This window comes from Podarcis cretensis (genome assembly GCF_951804945.1).
Source record: "Podarcis cretensis genome assembly, chromosome: 8".
Lineage (NCBI taxonomy): Eukaryota > Metazoa > Chordata > Lepidosauria > Squamata > Lacertidae > Podarcis > Podarcis cretensis.
In genome coordinates this window covers 82,643,348-82,658,668 of record NC_137177.1, presented here as the reverse complement: position 1 = coordinate 82,658,668, position 15,321 = coordinate 82,643,348, and the positions used below count along the sequence as shown (strand labels likewise).

The window sequence follows — 15,321 nt, the reverse complement described above, 5'->3', positions numbered from 1 at the left end:
CACCAGTTCTCTGGGCTGAGCTACACACACACACACACACACACACACACACCTCTTCCAAAGGATTGGGGTAAAAGCAGGGTGGATAAAAATCCATTATTTTTTTTCATTTAAATCAGATTTTTAAAATAAAACGCTTTTGAAAACTTTCTAACGACAGTTTTCTATTTAAGTTACATTACAGTCCAAAAGGCTATTCATCAGGAAATAAGGATTTGTTTTAAGTTTTTCATGCGTGCTAAAACTCACTCTAAGTCTTCTTTTTTAAAAAAATGTTTAACCACATCAGTTAACAAACATGGATACGTATACTATAATGTTATTGTTTTAGTTAAATTGTTTAAATTGTTATTAAAGAAATAATTATTTTTCTCCTTCCAAAAAAGTACAGTTGTCCAAATATAAACAGTTAACTTATTAAACCTCACAATAATTTCATAATTATCTATGTATTTCTAATAGTATAACCAAATCAGTTATTTTTGATGTAACTGTAAAAACTTCTCTGAAAATTTATTATTCCAAAAATGAAACCTCTAACTGGTTGTAAATATTACGATTATACCAGCAAGAATGAGTCTTTCTGTTAAAAAATCGGTTTGATTTAAATCAAATCCACCCTGAGCAAAAGTCAGATCCAGTAGAATTAATCTGAGCACTGAAAAGTCCACAGAGCTGAAAGAGGAAGTGGGAAAGACTGTCATGCTTCCAAATTCCTCCTGCAACTCTATTGTACTCTTCAAGGAAGGAAAAGGTAATAGCCCTCGCCTTCTCATGACCAAGAAGGAAATGAATGGAGGATCTCTGTGGCTTTATGTATAACTAAGGGGAGACCTCAACTACAGCAACAAGTACCAGGCAGGGAAGCCCTAAGCTAGCTGATCAAGACTAAAATAACAAGAACAGATGAAATGAAAAAGGTATTTAAATATACTTTCCTGAAGAAACCAGAGGCCTTTCTCCTGGGCATAGTTGGCCAATTGGTGCCAAAGAAGGATAGAACTTTCTTTATGTACGCTACAGCAGCAGCAAGAATACTCATCGCAAAGCATTGGAAGACTCAAGATCTACCCACCTTGGAAGAATGGCAGATGCAAGTAATGGACTACATGGAATTGGCGGAAATGACTGGCAGAATCCGAGACCAGGGAGAAGAGTTGGTGGAAGAAGATTGGAGGAAATTTAAAATCTATTTACAGAAACATTGTAAACTTTTTGAATGTTGATGACATTGAAATGAAATGAAGGGGTTCTAGTATTAAGGTAAAAATGGATTGATATTAGATGAAAGTTCGAAGCTAAAATATGTGAGGAAGAATAATATGAATTTGCTGAACCAATTTCTAAGTGGAATACAAAAAAGGGAGGCGTGAGGAAGTCAGGAAAATAAGTTAACTAAAGAGGAGAAACTAGAAAAAATTGTTTATGTTTTTGTATTTTTGTATTTTTGTGTCTTTGTATTTTTTCTTGTGCTTTTTGTTTTTGTTGACTGTCTTGAAATTTGTTGTTGTTTTGTTGTGAAAACTTAATAAATATCTTAAAAAATAATAATAATAAAATAAAATAAAATAGCAAAAACAGATTACTCCCATGACTGTAACTTCCCTACACCATCTTACCTTGCTGTCAAGACTTTCCAGAACTTCCAAGTAGGGTTCGTTGATGCTACGATCATAGTCCAAACTCTGCAGGTGGGTGGGAAAGAAAGGCAAGCGCATTTGAACGCAACCCATAATACAGGAGGAAGACAGCAAGAACCGCTACATTCACACTCACATTTTCGAAAAGAAATTTCTTACTCCAGACAGAAGTTGCCGGGAGGGAGAAGCTGTGGCCCTCCAGAGATCATTAGACTCAGTTGACATGGCCAATAGCCCCCATCCTGTGTTGAAGATAGTTAGGGGCAGTAAAGTCAAGCAATGGTCTAAGTTCAGAGAAGGGTTCAGAACTTAGCCAGGCCCCCTCTTTCCTTCTGTGATGGAACTCCTATTTGGGGACTTCCCTGGCTTTTTTCTGGCCCACGTAGGACCAGTCTGAATAGTTGGCCTTGGTGAAGATTTGACATTTTCATCCCCAAAAAGTTTTTGATTTGAGTTTCTATTGAAATGAGGCTGTGTTTTAATGTTGTATTTTAATCTTGTTTTTAAGTTGCATCTTAATCAATTGTTTTATATCTGGTGTTAGCCGCCCTGAGCCCAGTCTTGGCTGGGGAGGGTGGGGCATAAACACTTTTTATTATTATTATATTACCGGCACGGGGTACAACTGCAATTACGTGGAGATTTCTGGGCACCAGTTTGGCAACCACAGTCTAAGAAGCTCTGCCTTAAAAGGTAAAGGGACCCCTGACCATTAGGTCCAGTCGTGGCCGACTCTGGGGTTGCGGCGTTCATCTCGCTTTATTGTCCAAGGGAGCCGGTGTACAGCTTCCGGGTCATGTGGCCAGCATGACTAAGCCGCTTCTGGCAAACCAGAGCAGCGCACGGAAACGCCGTTTACTTTCCCGCCGGAGCGGTACCTATTTATCTACTCGCACTTTGACGTGCTTTCGAACTGCTAGGTTGGCAAGAGCTGGGACCGAGCAACAGGCGCTCACCCCGTCACGGGGATTCGAACCGCCGACCTTCTGATCAGCAAGTCCTAGGCTCTGTGGTTTAACCCACAGCGCCACCCGCGTCCCTAGCCTTAGTTCATGGTTAATCTCATTTCCATTCCTACTGTGTGCATTTTTCCTTCTTGCTTCCTGGGACAAGTGAATTGTCGCAAGAGCAAGCTACAGTCAAGCAACGGAGTTGAGGTCATAGAACCATAGAATTGTAGTGTTGGAAGGGACCCTGAGGGTCATCCAGTCCAACCACCTGGCAAACAGACACCCCGTTGTGGCAACTGTAACCTAGATTTAAGGTGTTGTTTGGTACCTAGCTTATATATCCAACATTTGTGGAGGCACACATACCCTTCACAGGAGCCTATGCTTCTTAACCCCCACTCATCTGTTTCTTTTAATTGCCCATTGACAAAACCATCACTGCTCACCTCATAGTCCTTACGTGGGAGAATCTCGTCATCTTCTTCCTCAGTTTCTCCAAGGATAGTCTGGGAAACAAATCAAAACTCTCAGAAGTGAATGAATGAAATTTATTATGGTCCCAGACCAGATTCACATACTGTACTAAACGAACATAAAACACAACAGAATCAAGTTTGAATTAATAATCGAGTATGACAATAAACAATATGAATATGACAAGTCATTAGAAATGTGGTTTAGGTCTTAGTCTCTAAAATATTATCTAGAGTTTGCATCTGAGGCCTTAGTCTTTGTACCAGCACAGCTGCGTTTTACAGCAGCTGTGCAAAATTTGGCCACCCTTAGCGCGATCTCTGGATCCTTATCCTCTATCAGGGATTTTAAGCATTGAGGTTCAGACCCACTTGGAATTTTCTGTATAACTGGGGTGATAAAGACCAAGCGTATATTCTCATAAAAACAACATCGTAGCTAGACATGAGAGACTGTTTCCACCTCTATCAGGCCGCAGGGGCAGACTCGCTCTGCATATGGTTTACCCACCTATCTGCCCTGTAATAAGGCAGGTGGAGGCATGTTGAATCTAGCGAGGGTGAACGACCGTCTATATTTAGATATTTGTAATTTTGTCAGATATATTGCTGGGGTAAAACCTCTCCCATTGTCTTTGACTGCTGGGTGCTTATTCATCTCACTCACATGACACTGAAATTCTACTTCCCAGATTTGTTGGCGAATTGTTGCTCTGGCTTTCTCATATCCTGTGGCTATCAGTGCCTGTGGCGAAAACCCCAGCTTTTCATATAATGTAGTCTTCCATTTTGATTGATAGTGATCCAGTAGGGTTAAGGGTACTAAGTCTCAGAAGTAAATGGAAGTCAAGTTGATCCACAACAATTCTTTTTCAAAGCGTTGTTGTTTGATACTGGGGTAATCCAGTGGTCCCCAACTTTTGGGAACCTGGAAGGTACGTTGGAAAACTTTGTTGTGGGCCCCCATTTCACAGAAGGAAAACTGAGTAATATTCAGAACTTGCTGCCCCAAACAGGCAAACCAGCTGCAGTCTTGAACTCCCCCAAACGGACAAAAAAACCCAGGAAACACTTTCCACAACCCCTGTGGTGTAATGGTTAAGAGTGTCAAGAACTAGGTCCTAGGAGACCAGGGTTCAAATTCCCACTCAGGCATGACGCTTACTGTGAGACCTTGTGCCAGTCACTGCCTCTCAGCCTAACCATGAGAACCATAAATAAACCATACCCTGCAAAACACCTCAGTTTAAGAACAAAATAAAATAGGGAGATCAATATGCAACAAGGAGACAATAAAATGCAACCTCTTAGCCACACACACACACATATAAAATTATTAATTAAATTTATTAGTTGCTTTTTGCCATGGCAATTCAAAGCGACTTACAATATCTTAAGCAAACATATAAATTAAAACCAGCATTTTTTGTTTTTTGTTTTTAAAGGAGCTAATATATGGAACAGCTAATATATTTTGACAAACAGGTGGTATCCAGAAACTTTGGACTACAACTCCCATCAGTTCTGGACAGCATTTGTAGCCCCGAACACTAAACTAGCTTATATGGTCTGTGCTAGTGTAGAAATGGCCACCTCATGAGAAGAGAAGACTCCCTGGAAAAGACCCTGATGTTGGGGGAAATGGAGGGCACAAGGAGAAAGGGACGACAGAGGACGAAATGGTTGGATAGTGTTCTCGAAGCTACCAACATGAGTTTGACTAAACTGCGGGAGGCAGTGGAAGACAGGAGTGCCTGGCGTGCTCTGGTCCATGGGGTCACGAAGAGTCGGACACGACTAAACGACTAAACAACAACAACAACAACAAAGTGTAGAAAGATCTAAATTGCTTGGGACTCAAGTACTTAGAGGAGCAGATCTCTCCCAGTATCAACTGTGTGTCCAAGACACATTGCCTTGCCAACAGACATCACCATTAACTCACACAGCTTACAAACCAACACTCACCACTCATTTCTGCCTGCCCAGAAAATTCTGAGAATGAATTGGCAACCCCGGATCTAAAACAATCAGCCTTTAATTTCATGTATTTTGGGTTTACTTTAAAAAAGAAAAGAAAAAAGAATGAACTGTGATAGTAAGGTTCCATCTGCTCTACACATTTAAAGCACTATTAAAAGGTAAAGGTACCCCTGCCCGTACGGGCCAGTATTGACAGACTCTGGGGTTGTGCGCCCATCTCACTTAAGAGGCCAGGGGCCAGCGCTGTCCGGAGACACTTCCGGGTCACGTGGCCAACGTGACATCGCTGCTCTGGCAAGCCAGAGCCGCACACGGAAACGCCGTTTACCTTCCCGCTGGTAAGCGGTCCCTATTTATCTACTTGCACCCGGAGGTGCTTTCGAACTGCTAGGTTGGCAGGCGCTGGGACCGAGCAGCGGGAGCGCACCCCGCCGCAGGGATTCGAACCGCCGACCTTTCGATCGGCAAGTCCTAGGCGCTGAGGCTTTAACCCACAGCGCCACCTGCGTCCCTCCAAAGCACTATTATGCTACTTTAAAACAACGATGGCTTTCTCCCTGAAGAATCCTGGGAATGTAGTTTGTTATGGGTGCTGAGAATAGTGAGGGGAAAAACTACTCTCCTCACACAGCTACAATTTCCAGAGCGGTTTAACAGTCATTCCCATCTTTCCAGGAAACTCTAAAAACTGTAGCTCTAAGGGGAAAATAGAGGGTCTCCTAAGAACTGGAAGAGATCCAATAGGCTACAGCAGAAATGTTTGTCATGAACCTGCATTTTGATGAAAAAAAAGATAACATCTGAACATTTAGCAAAGGTGCTCAGTGGATTCTCAACTGGTAAATATCAGAATTCTCCAATATCACCCATCAATATCACTGAATGTATTTCCATTATTGCATACCCACATTTAAAAGTTTGCATCTTTCAAGAAAGGGCTAGTTCTTTATCAGGGTGTAAACAGTCGCAGAAATGTTTAAGTACATGCTATTCCATACATTTGCAAACAAAAAAACAGGCTTTCAAATTATTACATTAGATGCTGCAAGACACCTCACTCCAGTACCCAAGATGGGTTGCTTCCGACAACAGCCTATTGAGAGTAAACCCATTGAAACCAATAGGCTTCTAGGAAAACATGTCCAACAATTTGAATGGTTCTGCTTTGACTAGAACTAACGTGTAATATAATCCTGTCTATACATGTGAGATAAACAAGTATCACTGCAATGACCCACTGGAAAGGAACTCTGTGCATGCACAAAAGCATCCCCCTTAAGAGATGTATGCTCCAAGACAGAATATTTATATAGACATGACAAGCAAGTGCCGTCTCTGAGCATGTAGGGTGCAGTTTTCCCTTTCCAACGAATCCCTGCAATGCCCCCTCTGAGTGCCAGTACATATATAGGGGGGGGGGCGGGGAACCTCAGATATATGGGGGGAAGGCTTCAGAGTGACCCGCTGGAGAAGCACTCTGTATATGCACAGAAGCACCCCCTCCCTCAGACATGCATGTCCCAAGGGGTAAGATTTTACAGCTGCAGCAAAGCAGGCGGGGCTGCCTCTGAGCATGCACAGAGCGGTTTTTCCCTTTCCAATGAATCGCTGCAAACACACCCACGCGCAGGAGCTGAGGGTTTTGCAGAGACTCGCTGGAAGAGGGAAGTCCACTCTGCTCATGCTCAGAGGCACCCCCGCTTTGCTACGGCCACCTCCCAAGACCAAGCACACCGCAAACAATGGGGACAGGCAAGGGTGTTGGCTCCAGCCAGGCTCTCGCGGCCCCCCCCCCCCCGGCGCCCCTCCCTCACCAGCTCCTCCGGGGTGCGGCTCTCCCTCTCCCCGCAGCAGCAGCAACAGCAGCAAGCGCCAGCCCCGCAGCCGGCCGCCATCTTCCTCGTAGCCCCAGGCAGACGCCAGCCGGAGAACCCCGCGCATGCGCCCTGCCGCTGGACGAGCAAGGAGGGGCGCGGTCAAAAAACGGAAGTGCTGGTAGCGAAGCCCACAGAGATACGAAACTCAGAAAAATGCAGATAGGTCCAACTTTTTGTTTTCTCTGCATGGGAGATTTCCGGGTACGCGGCAGTCCTGTTCAGGGAAGTTTTTAATATTTAATGCTGTACTGTTTTTAACATTTGATTGGGAGCCGCCCAGAGTGGCTGGGGAAACTCAGCCGATGGGCGGGGTATAAATAAATTATTATTATTATTATTATTATTATTATTATTATTATTAGCCCCGACCACCTGCAGCCTGGAAAGCGCGGCTCTGCAAGCGAGTCCCTGAGGACTAGGATCTTGCTTTGTATTCATTCCTAAGGGATGGGCTGCTCCTTCCGATCTGCTTTGCGCAGTGGTTTAGACTGAGGCTGCAATCTGCCCTCGACATTTAAAGCCTCCCAATTTTCATGGGAATCCTGAGGTCTCCATTGCAGTTTAATGGTGAATTTTGGACACAATAGAGCGGTAAAAGACTTGGGTTTTCATAAAAGAGGCAGGATGAAATGATTAACAATAGAACCCACAAAGGGGAGGAGGGAAGTCCCAAGAGATTCCTTGGAATCTTGTTTTTATGTTGTATATGTGACTGTGAAATTTTAATCTGAAAAACCAAATGAATAAATTTTTTTAAAAGGAATTCTAAGGTCTCAGATATAGAATAAATGTTGATAATTGCACAACGTAAACACAAATACGTAAGTATATAAACCACATGTCTAAAATAGTACAGGAGAGCAACTCAAAAGCCATCTTGGCTCCCCCTAAAGAGACTCAATATTTCCTCTGCCTCCTTAAACTTGAGAACAGGTAGGCAGATAGCAATTCGGGGAGGTTCCTGAAGGGATTCCTCTCCTATGTCTATGAACCTCCTTTGTATTAATTGTCATCGTTCGTCCAGATGTTGTGAATTGAGGGATGTCTGACGGCCATCCTGATTGTCTTATCAAATGCGAATGTTTTGTGTAAAATGTGTCTGGAACTATGTAAAACTTGCTCAGTCCTCAGGAATATCACCCCTTGGCCTGCCTGAGCCACAGCAACCCCACCTTATATGTGATTTCTGACTGATTGTAGAGGGGGTGTGCTTCTTCTCCCCGCCAAAATGCAAACCCTTAAAAGAGATGTTTCTTCTTAGTTCTGGGTCTCTCTTGCACATCTTGCTAGGAGGGGAGGGAACTCTGTTGCAACAGAAAAAATAAAGATCATCCTTGCTTTCACTGCATCCTGCCTCCATCCATTCATCTCTGACCGATCATGGACTTAGGGGACGCAGTGTCACCGGCTGCAAACCACTATACAGCACATGTGCGGCATCGCTACATACGCACATGCGCCCTACGTAGCGACACCTGCCCTGGGTGTCACAACGCCTTCCTTCGCCCCTGAGGACTCAGTCTCTTGGGGAGTTGGGCAGCAAAAACAGTCACCCCTAATTTTTCTATATCACAATTAATGTGGGCAGCTGTAAGGTTTTCCCCTCCTGAACCACCTTTGCTTTTGACACCTATCGCCTAACACTTTACAGTAATTACATTAAAAAATAAGAATAATTCGTGGTTGTACATCTGCTTCGCCACAAGGGGGCAGGCTCCAATAAGAGAGAAAGGAAATTTGCAAAAGAGGTAAGAGATGAACTGTAGCCCGTGGGAGTCTTTAGAGTAACAATAAGATCAGCTTCCGCAGGGATTTTGTAAGCTGAAAAGGGGCAGATCCTGCCCACCTGTCCAAGGTGGTTTGCAGAGTGTCGGAAAATAAAGATCTAGCCCTCTGAGCCATAAAATTCCCAGTCCCCAATTTTGTAGGGTGGAGTAGCTTTTGTTTTTTGTGTGTTTTGGGGGGGGGGGAATTTTATGGATTTGTTAGATGCTTTTGAGACATCTTTTTGTAAAAACTGATGAATAAATGGAATAAATAATAGTGAGGTGGGGGGAGAAACCGCCTATGGGAGGCCTGAAAATACATATTGAAAATTACCATGACCAAAAGAACAAAAACGAAAAACCCATACCAGCTTAAATTAGCTACAGGCAAAGCTAAAACGATTTGATGTTTATTTGTTAGCATGGTACAATTTTATCTTCCATTCAAATCAGGGACATATGCAAGAACATTAACCCAAACCTTCCCACAGATTAATAAATATTTAATTACCAAATATACCATTATGATAATGTATACAAGAAAACCCCCAAATTGTCAGTGGATCTTGCATAAATCCTTACACACATGTTTAAAAGCATCACCTTCTCTTAGTCATTTTGTGTGGTTGTTTCTTTTTGTATAGAAAAAAAAACACTGGAGGAGATGCACCTAATATTTTCAAGCCACTTCCAACCGTGGGAAAAATTTTACAGGAGCTGGAGTAGGGTAGGGGGCAGGGGAGATATGTGAGATTACCTGTTGCAGATCCAAATGACTGATATTCTTGCATTCTCTTAGGGTAAAGGTACCCCTGCCTGTACGGGCCAGTCGTGTCCAACTCTAGGGTTGTGCGCCCATCTCACTTAAGAGGCTGGGGGCCAGCGCTGTCCGGAGACACCTCCGGGTCACGTGGCCAGCGTGACGAAGCTGCTCTGGCGAGCCAGCACCAGTGCAGCACACGGAAACGCCGTTTACCTTCCCGCTATAAAGCGGTACCTATTTATCTAATTGCACTTAGGGGTGCTTTCAAACTGCTAGGTGGGCAGGAGCTGGGACCGAAAGACGGGAGCTCACCCCGCCGCGGGGATTCGAACCACCGACCATGCGATCGGCAAGCCCTAGGCGCTGAGGTTTTACCCACAGCGCCACCTGCGTCCCTGCATTCTCTTAGGCATTCCTAATTATTTTCAGTTCTATTAAGGGCCTCCAAAGTCTCTACTGGGTGAAAACTGCCCTGGAAAACTTGATGGACAAGACTTCTATGTGACAGAAGTTAAGAGAGTTAACCTTCACTCAGGTGACACTGGTGACTGTATGACACACAGAATGAAGAAGACTCAATTCCTATAGAAATTGTTATGTTATTGGTTATTACATTTATATCCCACCTATCATTGGAGCAGAGCTTTCCAAACTGTATCTCAATGCTCTTTCCAGGACTGGAAAGGGGTTAGTTTAACCTCCAGTTTGCTAGGAAAACTGATTTACTGTGTCACGAAATGATGCTTGTCTCAAAAGTGTGTCGCCAACATGAAAAGTTTGGAGAGTTCTGCAACAACTCTGTAAGGTAGCTTAGGCTAGTGGTGGAGTGTTTCTTGATGGCGCCCAAGGCAGGCATGTCACGGTGGTGGGGAGCGCTGCCAGAGTGACCCCTGCCCATTGGAGCTAAAGGGGGACGTGCCACACCCACTTTGCGAGACACAGAAAAGCAGTGCAAGGCTGGCAGGGTGCAAGGCTGTTGCATCGTTCTCAAGTCGCCCTCCAACTAGAGGAGTGGTCCCCAACCTTTTTTGGCCATGCCCCACCTAAAGGTAAAGGTAAAGGGACCCCTGACCATTAGGTCCAGTCGTGACCGACTCTGGGGTTGCGGTGCTCATCTCGCTTTATTGGCCGAGGGAGCCAGCGTACAGCTTCTGAGTCATGTGGCCAGCATGACTAAGCCACTTCTGGTGAACCAGAGCAGTGAACGGAAACGCCGCTTACCTTCCCGCCGGAGCGGTACCTATTTATCTACTTGGACTTTGAGGTGCTTTGGAACTGCTAGGTTGGCAGGAGCAGGGACTGAGCAACGGGAGCTCACCCCGTTGCAAGGATTCGAACCGCCGACCGTCTGATTGGCAAGCCCTAGGCTCTGTGGTTTAACCCACAGCCCCACCTAAGCATCTCTAAAATCCTGATCCCCACCCCCACCCCGCTTGACATATAATTCTTCTTATTCAAAAAGTGAACTATTCACACAACAGCTCTCAACGTCCTGCCCTAAGTCCTACTCAGAGAAAATCCGCTGAAATTATTGAACCTATGCTAGTCAACTTCAATGGGTCTACTCTGAGCAGGCAGAGGTTTGGTTGCAAACCTTTGTCATTGTCCCAAAACAGGGACAATTTGCAGGACAGGATGACTGCAAGTTCAAATGCTCGATACCACCCACCAAAGAGGTTGCCTCCAGTTAAAGAGAGATCAGAGGCTCCAATTCCTATGTCCATATTCTAAGAAATGGTCAGTGTGCAGCCTCTAAGGCAGAGCTTGAAGGCAAGATGCTGGATAAAATCAGAGAAATTTCAATTTCTTCCCCATTTGCACAAAATATGTAAGAAAATTTCATGGGTTCCTTGAATACCTCTTCCTCTCTCTCAAAATCCAACCCAAACACAGAGTCATGGTGGTGGTGGCGAGCCAAATTTTTGCCCCTGGCAAAACCTCCAGAGGGGTGCCATTGAGGCTCCCAGCCTCTGTGTGTGTGTGTGTGTGTACGCAAATATATGTGGGGTGTGTGCCAAACTGGGTCTTTGACTCGGGTGAAATAAAGGCTAGTTTTGCACCTGCAGAACCAAGCCAGAGATTCGCAGTTCTAAAAATAATGCACAGCTGCTCGTAACACCAGCCCTTGAAAGCCAGCCAAACAAGATCTTGCAGCATTCTTGGAAATCCCTAGAAATTGCCGTTAGGGGTTTTGATACTGCCTCACCTTTTCCACAGTGACCTGGTTTCCTCCCCCTCGGCCCCTCCACCCGCCTGCCAGATAACCACCACTGCTCATGCAATTGTCACAGTAACCCTGTAGGGGAGGTCACTGTAATTTCAACCTCCCTCCCTTTTATTAAAAGGATGGAGGCTTTCAACTGGCAGAAGGGGCCCCAGGGAAATCTATACATGTTCAGAGTGGAAGAAATGCCTTTCAGCACCAGAGTGGCAATCTCTAGGTTCTGTGCCCACTAGTGCATTAAATTCATGCATGTGTATGTGTATGTGTCACACACAGAGAGAGAGAGAGAGAGAGAGAGAGAGAGAGAGAAAACAAAATTAAAAAATTCCTTCCAGTAGCACTTTAAAGACCAACTAAGTTAGTTCTTGGTATGAGCTTTCGTGTGCATGCACACTTCTTCAGATACCTTCTTAGTGTGCATGCACACCAAAGCTCATACCAAGAACTAACTTAGTTGGTCTTTAAGGTGCTACTGGAAGTAATTTTTTTATTTTGTTTTGACTATGGCAGACCAACACGGCTACCTATCTGTAACACACACACACACACACACACACACACAGAGAGAGTCCAGAGGGTGAGATGTCTTACAAATACATCTACAAATGCTACTAGGACACGTTTTTAACTGGTAAGTTAATAGCAAGAGTTCCCTGCTAGAACCCATTGAAGATCCATCTCTCCCAGTAGCCCACAAACAAGGTTTGAAAAGACAGCATCCCTCTCTTGCCTATTTATCTCCAACAGCAGAGAGGTAGACTGCTTCTGAACATGAAGGTTCCATTTATACCACCCTAGCTACATGATTAGGCTATCCTCCATGGATTTGTTTGACCCCTTTTAAATACTGCCTAAGCTAGTTTGTAAGGGATGCGGGTGGTGCTGTGGGTTAAACCACAGAGCCTAGGACTTGCCAATCAGAAGGTCGGCGGTTCAAATCCCCACGATGGGGTGAGCTCCCGTTGCTCGGTCCCTGCTCCTGCCAACCTAGCAGTTCGAATGCATGTCAAAGTGCAAGTAGATAAATTGGTACCGCTCCGGCGGAAAGGTAACGGCTTCGCCAGAAGCAGCTTAGTCATGCTGGCCACATGACCCGGAAGCTGTACGCCGGCTCCCTCGGCTAATAAAGTGAGATGAGCGCCGCAACCCCAGAGTCGGCCACGACTGGACCTAATGGTCAGGGGTCCCTTTAGCTTTACCTTAAGCTAGTTTGTGTGGTCACACAAACCCACCCACTCTGTATCACCTCTCATGCAAAATATTTCTTGTTGTGGTCGTTTAGAAGGCGATTCCTACTCACCAAATGTCCAAAGCCAACCAGGAAAGCAGTTGTTTGGAAACTGCAACCACAGACTTTCCAAGAGGATAGATGATCCCATTAATGTAATCCAGAACCCCTTTGGAGCACAAGATAGAGGCATCCACGTGTTACTTTCGATGAGTGCAAAATCTGTGTACCTGTGTATAGAAATAGTTGAGCTGTACACTCATGCAGTTATTTAAATGTAAAGACTTAATATGAATGTATAGTCTGTGTACCCGACAGTAAGGGGGTACACAGCCGAGTGTGCAAATCAAGGGCACACAGTTTCACACAAACCCTTGTACGTGTGCAGAGACACTTCATACCAGTTCAACATGTGAACAAGCCCAATCTCATGATATGAATTAATAACATGCAAGCCAGTTTTACCTGTGAGATTGCCTTAGACCACATACGCCTACAAAACTGCTCCAATCTGAGCAACTGGCAGCATTAAAGGTCCTACATAAAGATTACTCATTCTACTCATTCTGCATTTGCAATAAATCTGTATTTTAGTGTGGCAGCACATACACTTTGCAACTCCCTGCCTATTGACATTAGACCAAACCTTCACTGTTCCCAGCACCTGCTAAAAACATTTTTGTTTGGGCAAACCTATCCAGACCTGTAGGATGTTGATACCTGTTTTAATCTTTTTTTTAGCTTATGGTTGATATCTTTTGAAGATTTTATATGGCTGTTTTTCACTGTGTTTTACTGATAATTTCATTGTTTCATTCTTTAAGTAAATTGCTTGAGTTTTTTGTTTGTTTTTACGATCAAGCAGCATATTTTTAAAAAATTATTATTTATTTAATGCGGTCTCGGCATGGGGAAATAATCAGAAAATAGACAGAAAGTTCCAAGTGGTTTGTTTTGCTTCCTTGCAGACACAATAACAGAATACAAATGTTGCAACGATTAGGGTTTGGCGTCTGAGTTCAACAAGTCTTGTTAATAAGTAACCACCATGTATTTAACAGGCTTGTGATGACCAGATAAACGTTCAGGCAGATAAACGGGCTTATGTTTCACCGCAGGCAGAAGCAACTATTTTAGCGCCACTTTTAGACAAAGGGAGCTATTTTAAATCCACTATTTTTAGCTCGCCCTGGCAGTGTCCGTCAGGCACGCTCAAGACACTGGACACCACAATCTAAAAGAGCTTACATCTCTGCAATCACCACAAGACAGTGTACAAGATTATGCTAGAACTTTTCTTATTTTTATGCAATTAACTCATGTGCATAAAATTTTTTGAAAAGTAATTCTCAGGGTGGCTAAGCAAAGAAAAAAAATATTTAAAGTACAATGCAGAGTAAATGGGCCTAACACATTTTGTTGGTTGAGGTGGAGCCATCTCTTCCTGAAGCAAAAAGTGTTTATTCTCGTGGCTGCAATTTTTGAACCTATATATTTTTTTTATTGTTGTAACTCACTCTGGGAGTTTATGGTGAAGGGCAGGGAATAAACGGAAAATAATAAAAAGAAGAATACCATAGCCTAGGCTGGCCAAGCTATTTGGCAGTCAAGAAATCCCAGATATTTCTCTTCTGGAACGTAGGAAAGTTACAACCCTTCAGTATCTATTCATTTGTGGCCCTTTTCTGACGCTCAAAAAACAGCCGCCTGAGGCACCTTTTGGCCAGATTATAGTGAGCTTGCCGCTTTATTTAAAAGCATGACTCTTAAAAGCAACTATTTAAAAGCATATATACCGTTTTTAAGTTTTGCGCACTTAAGAGATATTTGAAATATTAAGCACTAATGTTTTAAACGTCTGTAAGTGGTATGCAACTTAAAAACAAGAAGCAGTATCATTAAAGAAGACTGTTGGTGTTCGTGTGTCTTAAGTCTGCAAGGAAGACAAAAACTTTGCAGAAATAATAAGTGTGTGTGTGTATGTATATATGTATGTATGTATACGTATATATGCATATATGTGTGTGTGTGTATGGGATTGTAAATAAACAAGCAGGCACTAGGCAAAAAACTTTCTTTTTTCTCCTGTCAGGCCTTTGGCTTTTAATTTTTCTGTGGCCTCTTTCAATGAGTAGGATGTTAGTCCTGCCTTTTAAAAATATGAACGTTAGACTTTTTTCTGGTTTTGTTGCTTTTAATCTACGTGTGGCTTGGAGTTACTTTTGCATAATAATAATAATGATGATGACAGGCGAGAAATTAGACCCTGCTGACCAAGTTAAAGGGAAATGTTCCTGCCATTGATTATTATTGTTTGTTTATGTGATTGTGAGGAAATGGGGCAGCTGAGAGAAAAGCGAGGCGTTTGGGACGGTATCCAGGCAACGAGATAACGGCTTCCATCTTTGTTGAGGCGT

The 15,321-nt window shown here is 43.7% G+C and overlaps 1 protein-coding gene and 1 long non-coding RNA gene across 2 annotated transcripts in view; both read right to left on the bottom strand.

The window, feature by feature from the left end:
• The window catches only part of CLCN6 (chloride voltage-gated channel 6), a 40,497-nt gene extending 33,485 nt beyond the window's left edge, over positions 1–7,012 (bottom strand). The window contains exons 1-3 of the mRNA XM_079986889.1: positions 6,861–7,012; positions 3,037–3,096; positions 1,620–1,685 (exon numbers count right to left, since the gene is read on the bottom strand). Of these exons, the coding sequence (XP_079843015.1) occupies positions 1,620–1,685; positions 3,037–3,096; positions 6,861–6,941 (207 nt within the window). The 5' untranslated portion in view covers positions 6,942–7,012. The remainder of the gene's footprint in view (positions 1–1,619; positions 1,686–3,036; positions 3,097–6,860) is intronic.
• Positions 7,013–9,969: 2,957 nt separating this feature from the next.
• On the bottom strand, positions 9,970–15,291 carry LOC307222279. Its single transcript, XR_013841714.1, has 3 exons — positions 15,179–15,291; positions 12,977–13,134; positions 9,970–10,000 (listed from the first exon to the last, which is right to left on the bottom strand). It is a non-coding gene; the product is annotated as an uncharacterized lncRNA (long non-coding RNA).
• Positions 15,292–15,321: the final 30 nt, after the last annotated feature.